Raw genomic sequence first — 19,566 nt, forward strand, 5'->3', positions numbered from 1 at the left:
TTGTGGTTCCATGCATAAAACGACGTTTTGTTAAGAAAGTAAGTGGAACGACAGGGCATTTTCACAGCCATTTTGACAGCGCATGTCTCGTAAATGGTGTAATCTACACATTTATTTTAAAGTCGATACGCCTTGCACTCTCGGTGGCTAGAATTTGTAAATTTCGATATACTCCGCAAGGTAATTAGTTAAAAACATAATTTGTTTTTGTTGATTAGTCGATTATGTAATTCATTTTTTTTTGTGCAAGTAATGTCCGCCTCTTCGAGTAGACCAACTCATAGACTGTAATTGTGCCATCTGCCAGAGGCAAGTTCTAAAATAAAAATTTATGGGGTTTTACGTGCCAAAACCACTTTCTGGTTATGAGGCACGCCGTAGGGGAGGACTCCGGAAATTTCGACAACCTGGAATGTTTTAACGTGCACATAAATCTAAGTACACGTGTGTTTTCGCCCCCATCGAAGTGCGGCCGCCGTGGCCGGGATTCCATCCCGCGAACTCGTGCTCAGCAGCCTAACACTATAGCCATTGAGTAACCACGGCGGGTTAAAATAAAAATGAAAATCGAAAGCGTTCATTGAAACATCCTGCATGTGTGTGAGGAGTGTCGCACGGTTTACATATATGTAATGCGTTAGTATTAGAAGTGTCAAAGGGAAAAAGCAATGTCTGTTAAATTTGGGAAGCCTGGGAAGCCGGCATGAGAGCTGGAGAGGGGATGGGACAGCTTGGAAGAGTGCGCATGTATGTATATATATATATATATATATATATAATGATCTTCCAGTGACGATCTTCCACTCTGAATGGCTCGACCTTATAATCCTGCACAGCGCGAATTATAGCCAATGAAATCCACTGAGGCGGAACTTGCGCGGTTAGCGCGAAATTGACAAGGGGAAGGCAGGTGCGGTTGCCAGTAATTGTCAGCACAGTGTGCGGCACGGTAACACCACGTGTAACTGCTGGAATTGGTGCGACCACGTAATTACCGTTAGGTACAGCTGGTCAGTACAACAAGTCGACGTGTGTCAGAGTGGGGCGGTAGGCGAATAAAATCCATGCAGCTCAAACAGCTTGGAGGCGGGTCCACAGGGTCGGCAAGAAGAGGCAAGTCAAGGCAAAGTGAGCCGGCCGAACAGTCAATCAGGGCAGAGTGATTGGCAAGGAAATCCAGACCGAGAATGAGTTCGTGAGGGCAATGCTCGATGACGGTGAAGAGAACGACGGTGTGTCTGTCAGCAATGGTGAGTCGGGCAGAGCACATGCCAACAATAGCGACAGTCCCTCCGTCGGCGACTTGTACAACTCGGTTTGGGGCAGGCGACAGAACTTTCTTGAGCCGACGGCGAAGAGCAGCACTCGTAATGGACACATGCGCCCCGGTGTCAATCGACGCGCGCACGGGAACATTGTCGACGAGAACGTCCAAAAGATTCTTGTTCGAGGGTAAGCAGAAGCGAGGATTTCGTGCCAATGTCGTTTGCAGCTTCACCCACAGAAGCTGCACTGTCTAGTTTTCCGGTCGGGGGCGCAGCGAGTAGGTCGGAGAAGGAGCACGGCGTCACGGGGGCGAACGAGATTGACGACGGGAGGGAGAAGGCGAGCGGGAGTAATGGGGTCGTGTCAAAGGGATCGCAGGGTCAGATGATGGAGCGGGCATAGAAGGGGCGAAGGAAAAGGATGCGCTAGGGGGGCGAGGGTGGTAATCAGAAGAATAGCGCGTCGGAGAAGTCCAGCGGCTGCTGCAGTGGCGAGCGACATGTCCAGTGCGTCGGCAGTTAAAACAGATCGGCTTGTCGTCCACGGTTCACCATTAGGAGGGGTTGCGCTGTCCGTAAGAGGAGTAAGAACAACGCGGTGGGGACGTGCGTGGAGAAAGAGGTTCCGAGCGTTTGGAACGAATGGATTGCAGGTCGACGTTGGACAACTCCTGACAGACGACGGCCTGGATCAAGGAGATTGTCACCGGAGAATGTTCAGGTGACGGGAATGAAGGGGCCGCCGGTTGTGCCGCTTCGACCTCACGACGAATGATGCGGGCCAAGTTGTCACATCGGGACGGCTGGTGGAAGAGGTCATCACAGGATGACGTAGTAGCTGTGTTGGGAAGTCGGGTGATGTGCTGGGATACCCGGCGGCTTTTAGCATGCTCGAGATGGCGGCACTCCTTGAGGATGGTATCGATGCTGGTGACGTTCGTAAACACCAGCAAATTGAAGGCGTCGTCAGCGATGCCTTTGAGGACGTGATTAACCTGATCGTCCTCAGACATGGTCGGGTTAGCCTTGGCACAAAGGGCCAAGACGTCAAGAATGTACGACACGTAGGACTCGGTCGACGTCTGTACACGTGTGGCAAGGGCTTTTTTGGCAGTGACTTGGCGACCGAACGGATTACCAGAGAGGTCGCGGAGCTTCTCTTGGAAGAGATCCCAGCTCGAGATCTCCTCTTCGTGAGTCTGGAACCATGCAAGTGGAGCTCCGTCGAGGTAGAAAAGAACGTTGGCAAGCATAATAGCCGCATCCAACCTGTCACTGGTGCGGACACGTTCGTATAGGCGGAGCCAGTGTCAATATCAGGACTGCCGACTTCGTTGAAAACACCAGGATCCCGAGGGGAGAAAACGGCTAAGTAGGTCGGGGCTGCAGGCGGAAACGGTTGCGTAGATGAAGTGCCGCCAGCAGAAGCCGAAGTTGCACTGTCGCCGTTGCGACCGCTGCGAAGCTCCATGATTGGTACGGGGAACGTCCACCTCCACCAAATTAATGTTATGTGCTATGCTATATATGCTATATACAATGCTATATACAATTTATCTACAGCGAGGTCTGCGGCATCAAAGAAAATATACACCACCTGCTTTGCCACTGTCTACGACATGCCCCAGAAAGACAACAACTTGCTAACGCTCTCCAAAAACAGGAAAATCGGCCGCTTTCTGTGCAGGTGCTGCTGGAACACCACCCCCGTCGCTCGTCGTCCCATAAAGCGGTGAAGGCGCTTTTGTGCTTCTTGAGGACGACGGACTTGTGTGAATGTCTGTGACCATTAGGGCAATTTCTATTAGACCACACGCGTGAGCGAGCTCACCGCTAATGTCCTTCTTTCCTTCCCTCCTCTCTCTCCCTGTCATCTTTGTTTTCCCCTTTCCCATTCCCCCGGAGTAGGGCTGCCAACCGAAGGTTATTATGGTTAACCTCTCTGCCTTCTGCTTTTGTCTTTCCTCCCTCCCCTACGTGTTTACATGTGCTTGTATCAGCGTGAATAGGTTTAAAGGCCGTTTCTTCCGTGGCTGTAGCGCAGTCTGCTGCCCTACGATGTTCAGCGGTTTTGAAAAGTATTTAGCATTGCGATGTCGTCATTGCGCTGCAGTAAGACAGGTGGTCGAAATTTCCGAAGTCCTCCACTACGGCGTGCCTCATAAACAGAAAGTGGTTTCGGCACGTAAAACCCCACAATTTTTTTTTAAAACATCAGTCAACGCCCGTGTCGAGCGCGCGATGTGTGATTGTCGCACCCTGCGCTCGCCACAATAACATCACTTTTATTATGGCGTCGTTTTTCGAGAACATCACAAAAGAATCGTACGTTGGTTTAATTAAGTGAAGTCGCTGCAGCGAGACGTGAATACCGTGCTAAAAAAGTCACTCGTCACGATTTGTCGTTCGCTCCGCAAACTCTGTGTTGCCACGAAACATGAACGGAGTGGCGTGAACATCACTCAAAGCAGTAGAATAAAAAAGCGCCTTAAGCGTGCATTCATTGTCATACCGCGTCATACACTTTATTAGCTTGATGCAAGACAAGGGCCGCTATTAGCTGAAGTAAAACTAGCGAACGATATTAGCTCAAAAAGTAATTGCAACTTTGTCACATCGCTGTCGTGCGTGAAACAGTGCAAGTACGATAAAAATAATCTCGTCTGAAGGGACCTGATGAGCCTATACTAACGTACTTTCACAGTGGCCTAGCTTGCCTAATTGAACTCATTAACTGTTTGCATTTCACAGCGAATAAAAAAAAAAAGGAATACAAGCTGTAGAACGCGCATCAGTTGGTGGTGTAGAGCGCGCATTAACTTGCTACTTTACCTTTGTTTTACAGCAATACACACTCTTTTTTTATACAGTGCAAGATTGTCACAGAATGCACTATTAATAACTGACGCAACTATATTAACAGACTAGGCGGAATCCAAGCCGAACATACACAAAAAGCCCCGGGAAAGTGCCGAAACAAAGACTGCGTTGTTGAGTGCCAGTCCCCCTTTGAACGAGAGTACGCGCTTCTTTCGCGTAAATGGAAATTCTGTGCGGATTTCGTGCAAAAAAAAAAAAAAAAATGTGGCGCTGGAGGGCAATATGGGACCAGCACAGTACAGTCAGCGGGTTTCATTAGCTGAAAATCGGGCCGAATTGTTCACAGTGGAATGCCCACGCGCACACATGTCAATGCGCGCCGTTGAAGGCCTATGCACACTAACGCGGCGACGGTAGTGCCACCTATAGTTCGATATCGCGGTAAATACTTGATATTCTGGTGCTTTGTTAGAGTTCTCTCCTTGTATATTTTCCATTGAATTGTAGTAGCACACTCCATCCCCCACCCTCATTCGGGAGTTACGTGACCTGTATTATAAGTATATATATATATGTATATATATATATATATATATATATATATATATATATATATATATATATATATATATATATATATATATATATATATATATATATATATATGTTAACGACGGCACAGTTGCTGCGCAGCTAATCTTCCCAGGTGCGCGATTTTAGCTAGTCACAACAACGTGGTTTTTGTCGCCGCCGATTCAGCAAGAGCTATCGTTACAGTCAATATGATCATGCAACGGATATCGAAATACCCGAAATTTAGCATATCGCTGACGAATGTTCAATCATTAAATATTTCCACATTTTCTTGTTAACTTCCATATTCACTAAGGAATCCGTCATGATCGATATATGTATAGAGCAACGACAACATGTATGCTTCGTCTTGCCTTTAAGTAACGTTCAATAATTTTTGTGCGTGCGTGAACCGCTATTTTTAAACTGCCCTTAATAGGATTGTGCGTCAGATACTCATCCTGATGAAGAAAAACAAATGGCGGAGGCGCTTTATTTTTTTCCACTGGTTGTGGTTCTTATAAATTTCACGAAAGTCAACGTAATACAGAATCACCCTAAGCATACGCGTCGTTGTCGTTGTCGTCCTCTTTGTTGTCGTCCTCTTTGTTGTCGGCTTCCTTGTTGTCGTCTTCCTTGTTGTCGTCTTCCTTGTTGTCGTCGCCTTTGTTGTCGTTGCCTTCGTTGTCGTCTTCCTTGTTGTCGTCTTCTTTGTTGTCTTTGCCTTTGATGCTGTGGTGGTCGTCGTTGTCGCTGCGTGAGAAAAAGATTTAGTGCACGTTTGTTTAATTATAAAACATTTCTGTAAAATAAACTAAGGTTTTGAAATGATTCCTAATTTTAAGTGCGCTGTATGCAAACACCATCACAACACAAACTCAATAAGTTGTCTTATTTCTCACATACAGTCTTTTTTTTCATTCTCCTCCCGACTTGGGCATGCTTTATGTAGGTGGTTTATACGGGGCGCCTTTAATTTTTGCTGCGTGTTTTGTTTCTTTCACTACTGTACTTTCATTATGTTGCAGGTTAGCAATCCGGAGGAAAAAAAAAACACAACTACCCAAATCGCTAACATTTAAGCTTTAAGCACGAGCGCATATGTTAAAACAATGCATATAATTTTTCTCGATTTCCAAGCTTCTTTTCCTGCCACAGATGCATTAGTCGTTGCCTTTTAAGCAAACTTATAGACGTCTTACCATGTTTCTTCTTTTTAATAGCTTTACCGCAGAGACCAGCCGGAACTTTTGTGAACAAAGCGTAATTATTACTATTAATACAAGAGTCCTCGAAAAAATCATATATTGTGCCAACATTCTAGGCCAGTTACAGGAAGCACACTAAGCTTCGTTTTCCTTTCGAACGATTTGTGTTGATTGATGAAAACTTTGGCCTTAGCCGCTTTTACTTTATTACAGAAAAAGAGTTCCTTGCTTCCTTTCAATGTGCATACCACTTCACGCACAGTACAAATGATAAAGCTTCCCTTTTTGTCTGTTCGGGGAAACGCGGAACTATCATGACCTATGCAATGGTACCAGTTTTTGCTTACTATTTTTATCTTTATGCCTTGTTCTGTATACATCGATCTGAACCTTAGCTGTACATACATTGAAATAAAACATTTTCTATTAAAATTTTAATGGTGGACTCTCGTGCAGTGATAGTATGCGTGAGCGTAGATGGCGAGGGACGCGAGCACCTGAGGAGAAAGGGGCCTGGAGGAAAAGAGAATCGCAGCGTTTGCGCCCTTTTCCTTTGTGCTTCGACGCCGCCGTGCTCGCTGTGCATCTTCGATGCGCCTCTTCTTTGCATTTGGGTGCCTCGATGTCCTCCTCGCCCGCTGCTCCGTACAAAGTGCAGACAACGGTGCCATCTACTACGGCGTTGAGCACGCGAATGGTGGACGTCGTTGCAGCCTTTGGCGAGCGCCATCTAGGACGCGTTGCCGGCGCTCGTGTGTATCCGCCATTCGCGTGCCCAATGCCGTAGTAGACGCTGCGATTGTCCCTACCCTGCACGGAGCGGCAGGCGAGAAAGACATCGAGGCACTCTGCACGTATAGCGATATACGCCTGGAGGTGGAGAAGAGAATCGCCACGTTTGTGTCCTTTCCATTTGTGCTTCGACGCCGTGGTGCTCGGTGTGTATGCGCGCGGCGTCCTTACGCTTGCGCGGAACCTACATTCACGGAGTGAAACGTCACTATAACTTTATTATTTATTTGAGGCTTCCTCTTCCAAATGAATCATTTACACGCAAAGAATTAGAAACTTCTTCAGATCAAAAAAGAGATTAGAATTTGAGCACTTGCAAGGTCATTGCAAGAAGCCGTACACTTCACGAGTCTAGACAGGCAGGTTACTAACTATTGGTTAGTTATCATCATTGCGACACTTTGCGTTACAAACACCATTCCTCTGAGCAAGCCGCGCCTCTGCCTGAACTTATGTCGGCGCACTACACAGAATGCGTGTGAGGTAGTGTGCAGGCACACTTTCTTCAGCATCGGCCCACCCACGTCTGAGAGCAAGTCGTCTGCGTGGCGTGGGTCAACATCGCGCTACAATGGACGACACGTCGCTCTCTTAGCCCGGAATGCAGCCGCAGTTTGTGTCAAGAAATACGCTCAGGCAAAATTTAAAAAAAAGAGACTCAGATAGAACCGGGAAAATAACTCGACATAATAATAACAATGACCCAAATCCAGGAAGAAGATGTAGTATTATGGATGCGGCCGGCCCCAGGTAGCAGGTACTTCAGCGAGAACTGTTACCAGGTTATAAAATACGATGAATTCAAAGATAAGGACATTTTCGTTCGCCAAAGTTCGCAGCAGTAACGGAAATCAGGAAGCGCGAGTAAGGCCCGCTGGCGAAGAATCACAAAATGTATTTTAATTAGACACTTTGCAGAGGCAGTCGCATAACACTTGTGTCATACAACCGCAAAATTGCTGTTCACAACATATTGCATGCCTGCTCGACATTAACCTGCTGAGACACCCCATGGTCAAATACTGCTGCTAAAAACCTCACAGGGTTTGCAATGTAACAGTGCATTTCATGATCAATTATAGCTATTGCCACTTTGCAAGTTGAGATCAATTATAGTTATTGCCACTTTGCAAGTTAAGATCTATAGTTTCCCTGAGTTTTCGGTACTAATTACTCAAACAGTGTTGCAGTGACGTCTCACTTCGCGAACGTGGGTTATGCGCAAACGTATGCTATCCGCGAACATGCTCCTTTTTTCAGAGATTACGATACAACTTCGTTAAGATTGTGTAGCAAAGACGCCTTAATTTTGAGAGCCAGTATTTAGAGCCGTCAGCTTTAGGAAGATTCACGGCGTCCAATGTTTGGCGCGCTTTTTTCAAAGACGCCTTAACTTTTGCGAGCCAGTATTTAGAGCCGTCAGCTTTAGGAAGATTCACGGCGTCCAATGCTTGGCGCGCTTTTTTTAACAGTTGTTGTACCAACTTTACTAACAGTGAAATAACAGGGCAAGCGCACATTGCTGCAGATGCAAAGAAGAGGTGCCGCGTGCATTGTTAAGAACGGCCCAGCTAAGGTGGAAGTTTTGTCAGCCACTTCCGACAGGGGTGGCAACTTTCCCTGGCGTTACGCTCTAACCTCGTCGCCGTTGTGACCGAATGAGTTCGACGAAGCAGGCTTTGTGCGCAACACGACACCGCCTACCCGGGTCGGCCGCGAGCGGGGGAGTGTGCACGCGGGAACGTCTACTGATGCTCCTTCCCACGCGTCGACCAAGACGCAAGAGAATGGCTACCCGGCCGCGCTGCGTGGGTCAGCTCCGAGTTCTACGAAATTCGCGTGACGTCGGTTCCGGACCGGACCGTGAACCTGTGCGTGTGTGTGTGCGAGTGTGTGTGTAAGCCTTCCCGGAGAGAGGCGACGTGTTTACAATGACTGTACGAACGTTTCCGTCCCCTTGGAATTCAAGGGGGACCGAGTGTTTACAAACCGCTGTTGTGCGGATGCTCGAGACACTTTCTTAAGCAGTCATGTTGGACTGAGACACTCTCTCAAGCAGTCGTGTTAGACTGACGTACTTTCTCTAGCAGTCATGCTAGACTGATGAACTGCATGTAAATACTATAAATAAACCCTTATTCCTCGTTCTCTATGAGAAGCAGTCCTTCCCTTCATCAACGTCCTCAGCGTGGATAAGTTGGATGACGGCATGGGCCAGCTACCTTCGAATTCATGCCGGACTCCAATCTTGACAACGAGTTACGAGCGATGGGATTGAGCCCCCAATCCTGACAACTGGTGGCAGCGGTGGGATCGTCCTAAAATCTTGCAGCATGCACGGTGAGCACTGCGGCGTCCAAGCAAACAGAGAAAGGAGGCGAGCCTGGCGACTCTCTCCTCCACCTCCAGGCGCCTTCCTCCTCCGGAGCTCGCTTCCTTCGCGGCTTCAAACGTAAGCTCGCCGATTTCACAGCTCGCCGATCTACGCCTACGCGTAAAATCAGCTCTGTCTTAGTATTACCGATAACGATTTCGTGTTCGCGGAAGTGCTACGGTATTTTACGTGTATCAGAGTGCGCGTAATTGCTCCTTTTTCTCTCATGTAGCACTCACTCATACTAGTCCGTCAGGTACGCTGCTTCGCTGTAGAAAAACATCGTGCTTGATTTCTGCCGGCTAACAGGAACGGATTTCACGGCACATATAAAAGGCTGCCGACGATTTGCTGTGGCTGCCGACGGAGATAACGGCAGCCATCCGACCTTCGTTGCGTGCTGCTAAGATTTCAGGGCAATGGGAACGTTAGGATGCACGAGCGCAAACCCGCTATACTTACTGCTCTGGTCCCACAGTACCTGCGTGCAGTCAGTTCGACTTCAGGAACAGCAGTGGAAAGCTTGTGCGTCGTTATCTGATACGCATATATATATATATATATATATATATATATATATATATATATAGTGACACAGCTACACAAAATAAGGTTATGGGTAATTGTAGTAAACGTTCATTTATTAACAAAATTTGCAAGCATGTGACAGTACAACGTTAAACTATTCCAATCTCTTTTTATTGCGAGAGCTCGAGGCAGCACGAAGGTAAATCCGCTCGCTGCTGCTGCCGTGCTTCCACACTCCAGTGTTTCGTCAGCGAGTTTCTGCGGTCAACGGAGATGTGTTGTGTTCCCGGCACGCGCGTGACGTCATGCTTAATAACTTCGTAAACAATAGCTTATAATTTTATACGACCGTTAAAACAAGTGTTCTTACTTCGCATAGCTGTCGATTAAGTTGCTATCGCATCGATGCTTCGCGTTCAGAGTGAAACTGCGATGGAAAAATTGTGCGTTACACCGGCCATAGTGCGATGGTCGTACAGGCAGACGTGAACAGATGTCACTCGATGACCACGGACACTCGCTGCCTGGACCCTGACGTGATGAAGAACGGCAGCAGCGGTCAGTGAACACTTCGTGCTGCCTCTACAGCTTCAACGCGTCTCCAAAAATTGAGATGACGCGGCCTCCAACTCTAGGGATGGACAACACAGCTCACACGAATGCACAGGTTATCTCGTCTCACGAAATCTTTGTATCTGCCGCCGCTGATAACCTTCAAGAGAGGTCCAGTGCGGCCGCTATCAGCTGTGCCACGCGCAGCAACGGCTGGGCTAGAATTGGAGACGCGATCATTTGCCTCTACCCCCTCCACCCTTATAGGCTAACACTCGATCGCTTTCCCTCGCACCTACAACATACCTACAACATACCGCACCTGATTGTCAGAACCACGAGGATACCACCTTCGAGCCGGTAGGCCCATTTTTGTACTTTTTATCGGACTTCGAAGATCTCCGACGAGGCCGGGGAGCTAAGTTTCGCGTTAGGCTTAGCCACAGCCGAAACCCGGGCGGGCACCAAGTAGGTCGGAGCGACAAGGCATCGACCGAAATGGATCCCCGGGGCGCTACCAACTCTGTGACAAGCAATTTTATGGCCGGGCCGGCCCAAAACCCGGCAGAATGCCAAGTAATGGAGGAGGCGCCCGCCACCACGCACTCGAGCATGGAGGAAGCGGGCACCGGAGCCGCAGAAGAGGACCTCATGCAGCAGGACGCCACGGGTGAGGCGAGCCGGCAGCAAGACGGGGAAAAAAACTGGCAAATCTACCATTCCAGGCGCCAGAAAAGGAATCTCAAGCGTGCTACAGAGAGCGACGTCATTTTGAAGACGAGAGGATCCCAAGCCACGGGGAACAATAACAACATGACGCCGGCAGCTACAGCTGGCAGCGGCGTCACGCAAGACGGCGTGACGGGAGCGCTGCAGCAACAACAACAAAAGGTGGGAGCGCCGCGGCAGCCGAGGCAGAGGCTGCCACCGCTACCGACGGACGACGCGAAGATCATCATCCGGCCCAAAGGGGGGCTGAAAATCAAGGACATGAAACCATATCAAGCAACGCAAGCCATCATAGAGGCCTGCGGGATGAAATTCAAGGAAGAATACTTTCTGGTCAGGCTCCGACCAGGGTCCAACATCGTCATCGCAAGTGCTTCCAAGGAAGAAGTAGCGGACGTCATCAGGAAGATCAAGTACCTCCCATACAGCGGCATCAATTACGAAGTAAACGCTTACGTGGCGATGCCTGGGGACGTAAGGCGGGCGGTCATCCACGGACTACCGATAGGATTACCATCTGAAATACTGGAATCCAAGCTGCGACTACGTACTCAAGGGGTGGAGATCCTGGTGGCAAGGATGCTGGGCAAGTCGGAGATGGCGCTAATCACCTTCGACGGCCCCATCATTCCCAAGTGGGTCATCTTCAGCGCAGTAGAATACAAGACATACCCCTACAGACCAACCAGACAGTTTTGCTACGTATGCGGCACGCAAGGACACCGCTCGGACGTCTGCCCAACGCCGGGAGCGAGAACCTAAAGGCAGTGCGGAGCAAACAACCCAGTTGAAGGAAATCAGTGCCAACCAAAGTGCCTGGTATGCGGAGGCGAACACGCCGCCGGTACCCGGGACTGCCGGATGCGCCTCAAGAACATCGACGAGCTGCGAGGACGAGCCTCGCAGAAAAGCCGAGGGCGGAGCCGGAGCCGTAGGCGTCGTCCCAGGTGGCTGAGCTCAGAAGGAGAGCAGAGCCGCTCGCGGAGCCGAGGCTGCAGCCAAACGCGGAGCCGGGACCGCAGCCACTCCAGAGACAGCTCCTTCCCACCGCTGGGGCCACCATCCGCAGCCAAAGGGCAGTGGGAACAGCAGCCAAAACCACAACAACAACAAAAGAAGGGCGGAGTTAAGGTAAGCTGGGGTGCAGGCCCTCCCAAATCACGGTTTCCGCACTTGGACAATAACAATAACGACAACGAACTTAAACAACTAAGGGAAGAAAACAAGCCTCTAAGGCGAGAACTAGAGCAGAGTAGGAAGAAAACAGAACAACTAGAGGAGAGAGTCAAAGAACTAATCAGGGAACTGCGACAGAAAAGGGCGGGTAGCCTGCCGCGACAGCAGACTCCACCTCCAGCTATGGAGCAACAGCCACATCAGTCGGAAAAGGGAACCATAGAAATGCAAATGCAATCCTTTATGCAAAAAATGCAGGAGCAAATGAGTTTCATGCAACAAAAGATCGCAATGCAAGATCAAAGCTTTCGCAACTACATAAAAAATCAAAATAGGCAAAAGATAACAAATGAGCCTAGAGATAGACTCTATCACGAAAAAAGATTCGGCACCGAAAACCGAAGTATAACAACAACCAACGTAAACCAACATGGCTAGAAACAACACATTAGATATATGGCAGTGGAACTGCAGATGCTACCGCAAAAAGCAAGGCCCGCTGCAGCAATTCATAAATTCACAGTTAAGTCGTCCTGACATAATCGCGCTGCAGGAGACAAACACCGTGCCGACACTCAAGGGATACACGTGCCAAGAAAAAGATCGCACGGCCACCTTAATTAGTAAACAACTAGTCGCCATAGCACACGATGAAATTCCGGACACGCGGATAGAACACATCGTGACAGAGATAATTCAAAAGAAAAAGGGAAAACAAAAAAGCACTTTTATCATAAACTTATACAGTCCGCCGCGACAAAATGACGGGGATTTTCAGAAACTTTTCATAGGAGCCAGCAAGCTAGCGAAATCCAACACCCTGCTTATAATGGGTGACTTTAATGCCAGGGGGCAGAGCTGGGGATATCAAAAAGACACTAAGAAGGGAACGCAAGTTAGCGACGCAGCAGAAATCGCAAGCTGCACCGTTTTAACGGATGCAAACCATCCAACGCGCCTAGGCAACAGCGTTAGTCCCGACACATGGCCAGACCTGGCATACGTCAGGGGAGCTAGACAAGCCACGTGGGAGTACCTGCTGGAGAACCTGGGTAGCGACCATTATATTATAAGAACGCAAGTGTCAGCAGAGAACATCAAGCGCAAGGTAGCAACAGCCAAAATAACGGACTGGAACGCTTTTCGCAAAGAATGCAAGCACATGGAGGGGTGGGATAACCTCCATAGAGGAATGGTGCAAACAACTTAAGGAAATACAGCAACAATACACCCAGGAGGTCGAAAGGTCAGAGCAAACACCGGAGGTGGACTCGCGACTCCTCAGGTTATGGGAGGCAAGGCGTGGACTAACAAGAAGGTGGAAGAAACAACGACTAAATAAGAAGCTAAAGAAGAAGATAGCAGAGGTTGCCAAGGAGGCAGAGGAATACGCAGCCCAACTCACACGACAAAGTTGGCAAAAGTTTAGCGACACGCTGAATAGAACCCTCAGCACCGCAAAGACCTGGCGTATCCTCAAGGCTCTAATGGACCCAACCAAGACCAAGCCAGAAAGTAACAAGGCCATCCAAAAACTAGTACACCAATTTGAAGGGACAGAAGAAGAGCTACTGGAAAAAGTCCGTGTAAAGTGCTACGGGCAAGATAAACCCGAAGCGTACACGGAGAAATACCGAGGCGAAGAAAACCCCGACCTAGACAGAACCATCACCAGGGAGGAAGTTTTCGCAGCAGTTAAGGCATCGACCCGGAACACAGCAGCAGGTGCGCACAAGATTAGGAACGCACTAATCCTCAACCTAAGTGATGAGGTGGTCACAAACCTGACGAACTTCCTCAATACACATTGGGAAGCGGGGACACTGCCAGAGGAATGGAAACATGCGGAAGTAGTTATGATCCCCAAGCGAGGGAAAAAGCTACTAGTAGAAAACCTACGGCCGATATCACTCACTTCATGCCTTGGCAAGTTGTACGAGCTAATCGTGACAAGGAGGCTACAACAATACATGGAAGATGAAGATCTGTATCCCCACAGTATGTTCGGCTTTCGCACCAAATTATCAACCCAAGACGTCCTACTACAAATTAAAGAGGGGGTTTTAAGCAACATCCCCTACAACGGAGAAAACGTAATAATGGCACTCGATGTCAAAGGAGCATTCGACAACGTCAGCCACGCGGCCATCCTCAAGGGACTGGACGATCTCAATAGCGGATGAAGAATCCACGGCTACGTGACAGCGTTCCTATCAAACAGAACAGCCGCGGTGGGGTTAGCAGACCGGCGCACAGACAAGTTCCACACGCCTAACAAAGGAACCCCGGAGGGATCCGTAATCTCACCGATCCTTTTCAACATTGCAATGATTGGGGTAGCCCGGAAGCTTGAAGGGATCGACGGCATACATCACGCAATTTATGCCGACGATATCACCATCTGGACTAACCAAGGCTCGCTCAGCCAAAAAGAAGAACGACAACAAGCCGCAGCAACATGCGTGGAAGAATGTGTTAGGGAAAGTGGCCTCGCCTGCTCGACGGAGAAGTCAGAGCTCCTGCGAGTCAGAAGAGGAAAACGCTCGGAAGAACAAATCAGCGTCACCCTAGAAGGACAAAAAATACCAGAAATGAAGCCGTCAGGATTCTGGGAATGTGGGTGCAGAGCAATCAATGCTGCACTCACACCATAAACATACTCAAGCAAGCGACGGCACAGGTGGCACGTATGATCACCCGCGTCTCGCAAAAAAGAAGTGGCATGAAGGAGGAAGATACAGTCAAGTTGGTTAAGAGCGTCAAAATCAGCCGGATTACGTACGCCCGCCCATATTACTACACAAACAAAGGCGAACGGGACCAGGCCGACGCCATCATAAGGAAAGCGTTTAAAACAGCGCTTCACCTGCCGGCCAACACCTCGACAGAGAAGCTGCTGGCCCTCGGACTCCACAACACGTTCGAGGAGCTCAAAGAAGCACAATTAGGGTCGCAGCTACTCAGACTCCAGCAGACTACCACGGGCAGAGAGCTCCTAAAAAAACTGGGGCATAAAGAAATTGAGAGGGAAGAACAAAGATCGGCAAACCTACCCGATGAGTATCGCAGTACTATCAAAGTAGGGTCCCTGCCAAGAAACATGGACCCGAATTTACACACAGCCAGGCGGAACGCTAGGGCAAAGTATGTAGAAAAATACCTAGCAACCAAGGCGAACACGGTATACACGGACGCCGCGGTATATCCTCGAGAACGAAGGGAAAAAGAACAGTAATAGGCTCGGACTATATAGGGAAATCACTTGCGCGTCGGCACGGGATTGTACGGTAACCGAGGGAGAGGAAATGGCGATTGCTCTAGCAGCTGTGGAGGGCTACCGCACAAATAGATCCCTTATAATTCTAACAGACTCCAAGTAAGCATGTCGAAACTACACTAACGGCAGAATTGGTCTAAAAGCGCTCCAAATCTTCCTCCGCGCTGGCCAACAGAATAAACACATTGGACACACCGTCTTTTGGGTACCGGGGCAAACTGAGATTGAGGGCAACCAAAGGGTCGATAGGATCGCTTGCGAGCATACAAGCCGAGCGGGCCTAAACAGAGATCCTGAGGACTTCATGACAGTGATCCCAACGTACTCTGACATACTAAATTACCATAGAGGGACGAGGATCAGATATCCCCCGCCTCACAATACACTCACTCAACAACAGGCAGTTCACTGGCGAAAGCTGCAGACAGGAACTTTCCCAAATTTACATAAACTACACAAAATGTTCCCAGGTCAATACAGGGACACATGCCCGTGGTGTGGCGCAATACCCACACTTTATCACATCACATGGGAGTGCAATACGAATCAGGCATTCCACAAAATAGAAAATCCGAGTGTGGAGCAGTGGGAGAGCGTGCTCTCCAGCGGCGACCCTAGCCTCCAACGGAGGCTGGTGGATCATGCCCGACGAGCAGCCACGCTCAGTGGTGCCCTGGAATAGGGGCGCCATCCATGCAGGCCGGAGATCGGCATCAACCATTAGAAGATGAAGACATCCGGCCCGACCGCTGAATTACTCTTTCTAGGGCAATAAAGTTTACTTCCTCCTCCTCCTCTTCCTATATTTATATAACAAAATAGTTTTTCATGCTGTAACTGGGGTTAAGCTAACTATAGACTTTCTTCGTCAGCACATAAAAGTTATACAAAACAATTTCGAAAAAGAATTTTGATATTGCTGAGGGCGTTAAGTAATACATTTCACAAGCACGGCTTTTGTATAGCAGAGAAAGTGAAAATGGGAGCGTTGCCAAAGAATTATTTCTTCTTTAGAAAGTACAAGAAATAACTTTGCGCAAACTTACAGGGCCCAATTTTCGAAAAGTCCAGTGATGAAAATTTGCATATTGACACGCGCATGGATAGCAAAGCATATGTCAACAAAAGTCAATGTAGAATTTACTGTAATCCCCGCTCTAACAATTTCACATACAAGCTGTTTTAGACAGAGAGATGCAATTTCGTTTCCTTGATTTTCACGGAGTGAAGAAAACATATCATTCAAATGCGCTTCGGTCATTCAGAGGCGGCACCAGTCTCTTCCAATGTGGGCAACACCCCCAGCTTTAACTTACTTTCGCTTGTGTAAGAAGACGCTGTAGGTGCGTGACAAATGGAAACACGTGAGTGGTAACTACAGCACGTAACCAATGCCTCATCGTTTAGAAAGTGTCAAACCTCCATTTCCAGTCCATTGTACCTCAAGCTTAGAGTTATGAGTTAATTCTGGAACGCTTAGACGAACTTACTGTCGGCCTAGCCGGTGTAAATTTGAGAAATATTTTTAAGGCGCAAACAAGAGACACGGCACAAAGTTAAGGTCTTACACAGGACCGGCGCTTGCCCTGTGTGTGTGACATTCCTTTTGTGCCGCGTCTATTGTCTGCCTCTTAAAAGTATTCGTCAAATCTGGAACGCTCATTGCAAACAAACAAAATGGCTGCAATGTGTAGTCCAACATCTTAAACGATTAAAACATTAAAATGTTTCCTAATTAATTTCATTCATGCATTAACGGTCGAGATTGGCCTAACCTGATGGCCATTTTAAAAAGGAGAGGGATGAACACCTTGCAATTATCTCTCAGTTGCAGCAACAAATCATCAGCTGAAAGGTTAAAAATATAAATTATGGGGTTTTACGTGCCAAAACCACTTACTGATTATGAGGCACGCCGTAGTGGAGGACTCCGGAAATTTCGACCGCCTGGGGTTCTTTAACGTGCACCTAAATCTAAGTGTACGGGTGTTTTCGCATTTCGCCCCCATCGAAATGCGGCCGCCGTGGCCGGGATTCGATCCCGCGACATCGTGCTCAGCAGCCTAGCACCATAGCCACTGAGCAACCAGGGCGGGTAGCTGAAAGGTTTGGAAGATTATAATACGCTGTGTTCAAGAAAAGTTGTAGAGAATTACTTCATCAACATGGGTTTACCCTGAATTCCTGCAAATTCGTTGACTAGTTTCTAGAGCCACATTGTTTTTTTCCCCTTAAATTACGAACACTAAGGCATATAACGTGCATTTCTGGTAGACTTTATTGCCTGCAGAATGATTCTTCATTCTCTGAAAAATTTCTTCCTAATTATATTCGATAGAGTGACCTTGCTACTGCGCCATAAACTCGCCAACAGCCAGAAATCGGAAAAAAGCGCGAAGGGGGCAACTGCGGCGCTGTTGTCCTACGAGTGTTTATTTTGGTGTAAGAATATGAAGGCAAAAAAAAAGCAACAAACGGCTGATAACTCATAAGACTTATATAAATAAAGCTGGCTATCTACCATCATACCATAGATTCTAAGGTCGCACGTAATTCGCATATATATCTTTAAGGCGACATTTCTCTTAGATATAAGTTTTATCTATACCGGCATCAGTATTGGAATGTCCTTATTATTCAGAGTGCATTCGCATAACTAATACATTCGAACGAGCTAATTAGTATGTTACCGGACATGCGTACTCCAGGGCCGCCCCTAATTCTCTGCAACTTCTGCGAAACGCCGTGTCGATGCAGATTCCTAATATTGTTTCATAAATACCCGTGGCTGGAGCTCAGTAGATAGGCAACCGCGCATTTCAATAATTAGCTTCTCAGCTAATTCGGCTAAACGATAACCAACTGACGAAACTAAACAAACCAGCAGAGTGCGCTTCGCCATTGTAATGTGTCAGGAGTCCGAGTCAAAGGTCGGCGTGCCATCCGCAGTTCTTTTGGCCGAGCTTGCTACGAAACTCGTCAATTATCCACTCGGTCGCCCCAGTTCACATATTAGCAAAAGTGAGGATGCGGTACTGTCGTAATTTCTCAGGCATTCGGCGTTTCGCATTAGTGACCGAGGAATGGAAGAAAGTACGCCTCGCATTTGCAGTCCGCTTGGAACTCTGTGTTACCATATGCCGTGACTTGAACCTCAATGATCTTTCCATTACTGCACCCGAGTAGAACCATGCCATGCGCTTTACTGAGGGCAGTATTCGAACCCAATGGGTCGGGCTGCATAGAACATAAAAGCTGTCATGTTGGCCCCATGATTTTCCGTCCATTCTGCTAGCACCGGCCATTACAAGAAGAGTTTTCAAAGCATCGCCGTGCATATATCGTTTTAGGCTGTTTCTGAGCCTGCGGCAGCACCTGCTTCATTGCACTAGCAAGAGTGAAGGGCCTGCCTTTCGCTACCGCTCGCAACTGTCCTGAAAGCGTGCGCTTTGGCATCCTGACGTAATCAGCCGAAAGGTGCTACGCCCTCACGTGACCGTTTGGCTCTAATGGTTGGGAGAAGGTTAGCACGCTTTATAATCAAAATACAAAGACATTTAGAGCAGGCTGTATGGCTTCGAGGATGGCGAGTATGCAATGGCCACATCCTAGTAGCAGGAACCGTATTACGAGCCGCTCGCAACACTGCTCAATACTGTGAGTTGCGTAACAAAGATGACCATGCATGCTATGTTAGTCGAAATACGAACAGCCTTGCTAACAAATCGAAGCTATTGAAAGTACAGCCACGATTGTGATTCCTAACGAAATAACCTGAAGCAGCAGAAGCTTGATGTGGGCGAGTTGGTTTTGCATACTTGAAGAGCGCTACGAAGACGCGGATTAAAAGAAGAAGAACATGTACGACGGACAAAGCGCTTTGTCCGTCGTACATGGTCTTCTTTTAGTCCGCGTCTTCGTAGCGCTCTTTTTATGCGAAGCATATTACTAGAGCTCAAAAAGGCGTGGCGGTGTTGCCTTCATTACCACGTGACACCCTGACATCACGACAGAGGAGAAACGGGGCTCCAACTCGCGCCGTCGCTCGCGGCGTCGCCTTCAAGGCTGACCACGTGACACCACGACGTCACGACAGAGGAGAAACGGGGCTCCAACTCGCGCTGTCGCTCGCGGCGTCGGGGCGGTATATAAGCAGCTGCGCTTGCCTCTGCTAGACACTCACGAAGTGAGATACCTCCTGGAGACAGAGCTGCTCGTTGGAATGAGAAGCGAAGGTTGCGGCGTGCTACACAGACTGTTTCTAGGTGGCTT

The 19,566-nt window shown here is 48.3% G+C and overlaps 1 protein-coding gene across 1 annotated transcript in view; it reads right to left on the minus strand.

Annotated features, from left to right (window-relative positions):
• The window catches only part of LOC139047086 (uncharacterized), an 80,697-nt gene that overhangs the window by 50,287 nt on the left and 10,844 nt on the right, over positions 1–19,566 (minus strand). Inside the window, exon 3 of the mRNA XM_070521043.1 lies at positions 5,226–5,411. Coding sequence (XP_070377144.1) covers positions 5,226–5,411 — 186 coding nt within the window. The remainder of the gene's footprint in view (positions 1–5,225; positions 5,412–19,566) is intronic.

This window comes from Dermacentor albipictus, chromosome 6, assembly GCF_038994185.2.
Source record: "Dermacentor albipictus isolate Rhodes 1998 colony chromosome 6, USDA_Dalb.pri_finalv2, whole genome shotgun sequence".
NCBI classification, from domain to species: domain Eukaryota; kingdom Metazoa; phylum Arthropoda; class Arachnida; order Ixodida; family Ixodidae; genus Dermacentor; species Dermacentor albipictus.